The sequence below is a fragment of the Anolis carolinensis genome, chromosome 2, assembly GCF_035594765.1.
Source record: "Anolis carolinensis isolate JA03-04 chromosome 2, rAnoCar3.1.pri, whole genome shotgun sequence".
In the NCBI taxonomy this organism is placed as follows: domain Eukaryota; kingdom Metazoa; phylum Chordata; class Lepidosauria; order Squamata; family Dactyloidae; genus Anolis; species Anolis carolinensis.
The window spans coordinates 197,469,504-197,477,573 of NC_085842.1; the positions used below are offsets into that span (position 1 = coordinate 197,469,504).

General features: G+C 43.2%; 1 protein-coding gene across 1 annotated transcript; it reads left to right on the forward strand.

Moving 5' to 3' along the window:
* Nucleotides 1–637: 637 nt before the first annotated feature.
* LOC100555907 (cystatin-A) lies at nucleotides 638–4,906 on the forward strand. The gene is made up of 3 exons (XM_008103718.3): nucleotides 638–2,475; nucleotides 3,075–3,176; nucleotides 4,572–4,906. Exons 1-3 carry the CDS (start codon nucleotides 2,410–2,412, stop codon nucleotides 4,695–4,697), a joined length of 294 nt encoding a protein of 97 aa, XP_008101925.1. The 5' UTR covers nucleotides 638–2,409; the 3' UTR covers nucleotides 4,698–4,906.
* The last annotated feature ends 3,164 nt before the right edge of the window (nucleotides 4,907–8,070 follow it).

Genomic DNA, 8,070 nt, shown 5'->3' on the forward strand with positions numbered 1-8,070 from the left:
CTTGTTGTTTCTACATTCCTTTGTTTCTACATTTCTTTGTTCTACATTCCTTTATGGTTTATATTCCTTTTGCGCATCTCCAAAATATTAACTTACATGGGACCAGGCCTGTAGCGAGGGGGCAGTTTTAGGGGTTCAAACCCCCCCCCCCCGAAATTTTTCAGGTTATAAAAAACCTGGTTTACTCATGAATTTTAACTGGTTAGCAAATCCCCATGCTAAGTCTATGAGACACAAAACATTAAGAGCCCCTCCAGGCACTATCTCAAGCAGATATTGACAGGTTTGTAGCGGGGAGGGGGCGTGTGCTAGGGGTTAAACCCCCCCCCCCTCCCGAATTTTTTTTCTGGCTACAGCCCTGCATGGGACTATGATAAAGTTATCTAAAGTGTGAACCACAGTACACGGTTGTTTACTCCTTTGACAAAGCATTTCTAAGATGTTTATCTACGTGGGACAATACTGGAATTTAAAGTGTTGTACTGGAGATGTCACTGTCTTAGTCCTTTCATTGTTGACTGCTACTTCCCGGAGGATGTCATGTGGTGCAATACCAGCTAAACAGTATAATTTCTCCAGTGGTGTGGGGCGTAGACATCCTGTGCTAATGCGGCATGTCTCATTAAGATCCACATCCACTGTTTTAATGTGGTGAGATGTGTTCCACACTAAGCATACTCAGCAGCAGAGTATCAGCAAGGGCAGATGTCTTCACTATATCTGGTTGTGATCCCCAGGCTGTGCCAGTCAGCTTTCGTGTGTTATTTTTTCTAGCACCCACTTTTTGCTTGATATTCAAGCAGTGGGATAAACAGATAATTTGGGATCAGATCCTGGGATATAGGGCAGTGTGGAAGAGGCCTGAGTAGAAACGATAAAGAGATTTTGATTCAAGTAAATCAGAGGGTTGAAAAGTGTAGTGAGAAAGCCAGTTGAAGAAAGTAAGGGCCTTTCCACACAGCCCTATATCCCAGAATATCAAGGCAGAATAACACACAATATCTGCTTTGAACCGGGTTATCTGAGTCCACACTGCCATGTATCCTGGTTCAAAGCAGATAATGTGGGATTTGATTCAGCTGTGTGGAAGGGGCCTAAGTTAACATGTGTAAATCTACATTAGTTGTTTTCTCCTTTGGAACACCTTGCTTGCAATATTTTAAAAATGGGTTAGGGGTTATGACTATGAAGTAGTTGGCAAAGTCTTTCTCGGAAGAGCTGTCCTAAGCTGACAAATTTACATGGTTTAATAAAGACAAACTGTGAGTATCATAGCCTTTTTTGGGTCCACAGATTTTATATTCTTCTATATATGTTCTATTATTCATGTCATAATGTAATACTACCTTTAGCCACTATCTATGTCCCCTTAGGATCCACCTATTCAGAAAACTGATGGTGAATTTCTCACCTCAAAAGTGGAACCTTTGTTGATTATTGAAGTAAGTAGAGTGCCTGAATATACTTTTTTGTAAACTTTTTCGTAAGCTTTCTGTACAAATTTTTTGATTGCATGTATATATTTATGATATGTATTATTTGTAGACCCAACCGCCTGACGAAGACTCCTGTGAGTCGAAACCGGTTGCAGGTTTGAGTCAAGTTATATGAGAACTGGAGTCTACTCATACGTAATAAAGAACAGGACATTTACTTACATGAAAAACTTGGCTTTATACTTCAAGAGAAGAACCGCTGGTTTCTACTTCTATGCGATTGGAACAACCCTGTTTTTTTGGATATATGTTATTGTAATATATACACTGAGTTTATTTGATTATTTTCATATTACCACAAGCAGTGGATTTTGGTCTCCACAAATTTACAATTCGCCCATTGGGGTCTTTAACATGACAGGAGCTAATAACATCTGCGTAATCACTGCGTAATCTGCGTAAGATGTATGAAGTCTTTCTCTTTTATCAAAGGAAACATCAGCCTTGGACAGAGTCAATAATTTTTACTGAGGGAAACAAAGCAGAGGGAAAGAATAATATACAGCTTGCTCACTCTTCGCCAAGATCCCTCGTTGGTTGCTATAAATTAATCCAGGGACACCCACTGAATTTAATGGTCACTAAAAAGTCCCATTCTTTGCAATAGATCCATTCCAATGGGATGAGATTAACATTGGATTCAGCTCTTGTATTCCAAAGAGCTATGCATGCAACCTGGCCCCCAATTTGGTTGCGATATGTTTAACAAGATGGCAAGGTCTGCTGACTTATCACTCTCCAAAAGCGAAGGTCAGTCATGTGCTCATCACTCATGGGTCAGGATTCCACACTCTTCCTAAGTCAATTGTCCTTCTGTGTGAGGATATAAAGTGCCAGATTACTCGCTAACATCACAGTTGCTTCTGATTTAACGGCACAGCCTTTCCAGACTCCTCACATCTGATTTGTCACCATGAGTGCCGGAGGCTTATCCGAAGTCAAGCCTGCTACTCCAGAAATTCAGGAGATGGTTGATCAGGTGAGTAAACGAGCCAACCAGAAGGTTGAAAAAGCATAGTTAAATGGAAATGTATTTTAGGAAAACTGGCAAAGTCAGATTGCTGTAAGACCATCCTAGTGAGTAGTGAGTAAGGTGGTAGTACTCCTAGTGGGTGCTTCCTCTGGTTCAGTGAACCCATCTCTTCTGGAAGACCCTTATACTCCATAAACCTCAATTGATAAAAGTCATAGCTTGGGAGGTGGTTCTGGATCCTGGTACCTTCTGAACAACTGGAGTGCTAACGCAGACCCCTTCTACACTGCTATATAATTCACATTATCTGCTTTGAACTCGATTATCTGAGTCGACACTGCCATGTAATCCAGTTCAAATCAGATAATCTGGATTTTATATGGCCACCAGGAAGACCATTTCCACCATTTGCTTTGGCTAGAAATAATCTTGAGACACTAATGCATTTTGGGTGTGTGTTTAAACTCATTAATGTCCCGTGGGGTTTAATGAAGTTCAACTTCTAACACTTACAAAAATGAGACAACATCTCACCTTTTTCCTCACATTGTTCCATCCTTTTCTGTACAGGAAGTAAAATGTGAAACTATTCTTGTTAATTTCAGACGAAAGGTGAAATAGAAAAGAAGGAAAACAAGACTTACTCAATTTTCAAGGCTATTGAATACAGGACACAGTTGGTTTCTGGAACGAACTACTTCATTAAGGTCAGTGCTGCCGGTGCAGTCGAGATATCTTGTGAACGACACCTCCTACGATTCCAAAGCATTGAGCCTTGGTAGTTAAAGAGGTGTCAAACTGCACAAATTCTACAGTGTCGGTGCACCCAGGGTGCAGTGATGACTTGAAGGTTAGGTTGCCGGTTTGAATCCAACCCGGGGAAAGTGCAGATGAGCTCCAGCTCTATGTGGGGACATGAGAGAAGCCTCCCACACGGATGGTAAAAACATCAAAAAAAATCTGGGCATCCTCGGGGGAAAGTCCTTGCAGACAGGCAATTCTCTCACACCAGAAGTGACTTCTCAAGTCTCTTCTGGCGCACGCGCGCGCACACACACACAGACACAAACCACTGGGTGCATTCATTGCACCTGAAATGCATATTTCTGAAGGCTTCCCTTTTGGTGGCTTCCAGAGTCTGTAATGGCAGTGGTTCTCAACCTGTGGGTCCCCAGGTGTTTTGGCCTACAACTCCCAGAAATCCCAGCCAGTTTACCAGCTGTTAGGATTTCTGGGAGTTGAAGGGCAAAACATCTGGGGACCCACAGGTTGAGAACTGCTGTATGGGCTGTAAAAGGTGTGTGGGTTGGCCTGGGTGTGGTTTATGTGCCTGGATGCATCTGGGCTGTTTGGAGATATATGGGGTGTAAATGTGTGGCATAGTCCAATGAGGAGTGCAGGTGTCGACGTGTGGATTTGGGGTGTAGATATGGGCTAAATGGGTGCCAGTGCCTGTAGTGTGCTGGGGTGGGGGGTTACAGTTAGACTTAAAGGAATATGTTAAGAGTGTCTAGAGCCGTATTATATCAGAGGTTACGTGTGCTTGTGATGTGTGTGTATGTATGTATGTATGTATGTATACATGGGGATGTGGGTTAGTGAGGATATGTGTGTGTAAGGAGTGGCTAAAGAAAGGGTACGTTAAATGGGATTTAGGGGAATGTAAGGTACTTGGTTTGGTGTGAAGATACCAAACGTTCCTCCACTCCAAATGTATCCTTCTTGGAAATATTCACATGTCTTGGGGATCCGTTTCAGCTGAGCCCTAAGACTTGTGGTTGTGTATGTTGTTAAGTTCAGTACCTTTCCTGTCCAGTTGTCTGGTTTGGCAAGTGAGACCTAAAAGTAGAGAATCAAAAACACTTAAACAAGACAAATGCTATCAACATGTAGCCTGGCCACTGATAAGATCAAATGAGATGGTCTCACATCACTTTGGCTTTCAAGATGGGTAATTCTTTGTCCTCTAGAAGTTCTCCAAGATTGGGGCAGTCTGTACAGATCGGGGAGGAGGTATCTCTGTTTAGTGACTCTTGATTTTGACATTTGGTAACAAAAAAACAAAGTTTTCAGAATGGCTGCTTATTCCTTCATCCCTGCAGGTTGATGGTGGTAAAGAATATCTGCATGTGCGTATCTACAAACCCCTTCCTCAGTCCGGTGAGAAGCCCTCTTTGACTAGTTACCAGACGGGAAAGACAGCAAGTGATCCACTGATCTACTTCTAAGAGCCTTCCATTGCCTTGCTCTTTTGCTGTGAACCAGTTGGCTGCAGATTAACAAATGAAGAAAACCAGAAAATGGCCTGAAATATTGTGGGAAATTTGCAGTTTAGTTTTGCGTTCCATGGCACTCAAGGCATTTACATCAGTAGAAGAAATGTGTATGCTAAAGTAAAATACTGGCAGTTGAATAAAACCAGACAATTTGAATCCCATTCGCCTCTGGATCTGATTTTAAGCATGGGAGGGAAGGATATAGCTCCATGGTTTTTGAAGAACTTGGTTTCCTATTCCATTCTTATCCAACTCACAAGATACCCTTCTCTTCCTTTCCTTTCCTCATCTTTGCCATCTCATTTTTTAAAAAATCCCAGTGGTTTATTGAATTCTTCCAATGACAAAAAAGCTCCCTAGAAGGGTGCACGATGCCCACCCTTGGCATAGGATGAAGATGAGGAAGGCGGGACAAACAATTAAGGAGCATCACTCCTACATCACACTTAAACAAGCGTTGTCTTCTAAATTTGCAAAAGGCAAAGGGACATTGGTCCAGCATGCCTTGCTACATCCTATGCTTTTCTTGCATAGGGTGTGGACCTTAGAAAGCTCTTACTCCCAGGACTACATAGTATGGAGCTATGGTATGTAAAGTGGGGTCCAAGAGCATTCATTTTATAGCATTAATGCATCAAGAGAAGGGTCCAAACCAGGCACGGGTAAACTTCTTTGCCTTGGGACCGCATTGCAGGCCCAGCCGGTTTTTTGGGTTTTTTTACGCCATTATGCCACTGGAGGCTCCTAGGGCCTGGGTCATCCTCAGGTTGTTCTCCCAGCATAACATTGACAGGGCTGCTCCCATTCTTATGCTGGAAGGTGAGACATGCCGCCCAGATCCTCCTTCCCATCCTTCTCCCCCCCCCCCCCCGATCCTCAGGCTGTTCTCTTGGCATTATGCCTGTAGGAGGACATAGGAGACAGGCAGGGCTCTCAGCAACTGCATGCCTTCCTCGAACTGTCCTCTCAGCATAAGGATGGGGTCGCTCACATCGCCCTTATGCCGGATGGAGGGCAAGACACACAATGGCTGAGAGCGCCTCAGAGGGCTCTCAGCTACTATGTGCCCCCATATTTTTGGCGTAAGGATGCTGCAGGCGACCATGTCCTTATGCCAAGAGGACAAGGAAAATGAGGAGGGCCTGAGGCAAGCACCCAGGGGGCTGCATCCGGCTCCCGGGCCTTTGTTTGGCCATGCTTGCTCTAGACCTTGGGAAACTATAATTCCCAGGAGGACTCCACCGCATGGAACCATGGCATTTAAAGTGGGGTGCAAGGGCATACATTCCATACTGTAAATGCACCAAGAGAAGAGTATGGACCTTGGAAAACTATGACTCCCAGGACTGCACAGCATGGAGACATGGCATAATAATAATAATAATAATAATAATAATAATAATAATAATAATAATAATAATAATAAAGAATTGGTGGGATCACAAACCTGCAAAAGTATTGGAAAATGAGCACACAAAGATACTGTGGGACTTCCGAATCCAAACTGACAAAGTTCTGGAACACAACCCACCAGACATCACAGTTGTGGAAAAGAAAAAGGTTTGGATCATTGATGTTGCCATCCCAGGGGACAGTCGCACTGACGAAAAACAACAGGAAAAACTCAACCGCTATCAGGATCTCAAGATTGAACTTCAAAGACTGCGGCAGAAACCAGTGCAGGTGGTCCCGGTGGTGATGGACACACTGGGTGCCGTGCCAAAAGATCTCAGCCGGCATTTGGAAACAATAGACATTGACAAAATTACGATGTATCAACTGCAAAAGGCCACCCTACCTAGGAGCCCCTGGTGGCCAAGGGGATAAAAGCCTCGTAACTTGAAGGTTGGGTTGCTGACCTGAAAGCTGCCAGGTTCGAATCCCACCCGGGGAGAGTGTGGATGAGCTCCCTCTATCAGCTCCAGCTCCATGCGGGGACATGAGAGAAGCCTCCCACAAGGATGGTAAAACATCAGAACATCCGGGCGTCCCCTGGGCAACGTCCTTGCAGACGGCCAATTCTCTCACTCCAGAAGCAACTCCGGTTGCTCCTGACACGAAAAAAAAAAATCCAAAAATACATCACACAGTCTTAGACACTTGGGAAGTGTTTGATTTGTGATTTTGTGAAACGAAATCCAGCATATTTATCTTGTTTGCTGTGTCATACAATAAAATAATAATAATAATAATAATAATAATAATAATAATAATAATAATAATAATGGCATTTAAAATGAGTCCCGACTTTATTTATTGTCCAGTGCAGATGCATCCAGAGAAGGGTATGGACCTTGGGAAACTCCAAGGACCACAGTAGTATGGAGCCATGGCAGTTAAAGTGGGTGTAAGAGCATTCATTCCATACTGTAAATGCACCAAGAGAAGGGTATGGACCTTGAAAAACTGCCTCCTGATGGGCACTGCAATGCAATGAAGGCAATGCAAAGATGGCCTTCACTGAAATGTTATACTTAAATGTTTTCCATGTTATCTGCTTTGAACTGGATTATCTGAGTCTACACTTCCAGAGAATCCAGTTCAATGCAGATAACCTGGATTGTATATGGCAGTGTAGAAGGGGCCTCACATGCAGTGGTGGATAATAAGGCCCCTTCCCTTCTACACTGCCATATAAAATCCAGGTTATCTGCTTTGGACTGGGTTATATGGCAGTGTAGACTCATATAATCCAATTCAAATGAGATAATCTGTATTATCTGCTTTGATAATCTGCATTATATGGCAGATCCAGCCTAAATCTCATCTGAACATGGATGATGGGATATTGCCTGTTGACATTCCCCTATCACTCTGCAGACTATTTCCCCTTTTGCACGGTTATTAAAGATACAGAAACCTTCCCTGGCAACCCTAGCTGGAACATATCTCTCTCCTCCGCAGCGGCATACATTTGGGATCACCACTGTGTTCCTTGCCCGGAGAGGACATCCAAGAACAGACAAGAAATTGCCCCAATCTGAAGAAGTATTTTTCTTCTTTCCCAATCTGGGAATTGTTACAAAGTGTGTGAGGGAAAAAAATGCCTTACATTGTTACTTCCCTTGTCCTGAATTTCTAGCCAAAAGAGAAATTTGAGATGAGTCTGACAACTTCGGAGACCTTTTGGCCTTGGGTGAAACTGGAAGCTAGAATTGTCCTATGGTCCAAAAAACTCGCAAAGATGGCCTTCACTGAAATGTTTTACTTAAATGTTATCCACGTTATCTGCTTTGAACTAGATTATATGAGTCTATACTACAGTTCAAAGCAGATAATCTGGATTTTATATGGGAGTGTAGAAGAGGCCTGAGTCTATGTGATA

Coding starts and splice junctions, on each gene's coding strand:
- LOC100555907 (XM_008103718.3), top strand. CDS start 2,410: ATGAGTGCCGGAGGCTTATCCGAAGTCAAGCCTGCTACTCCAGAAATT. Junction 2,476..3,074: donor TTCAGGAGATGGTTGATCAG/GTGAGTAAACGA, acceptor TGTTAATTTCAG/ACGAAAGGTGAAATAGAAAA. Junction 3,177..4,571: donor GAACGAACTACTTCATTAAG/GTCAGTGCTGCC, acceptor TCATCCCTGCAG/GTTGATGGTGGTAAAGAATA.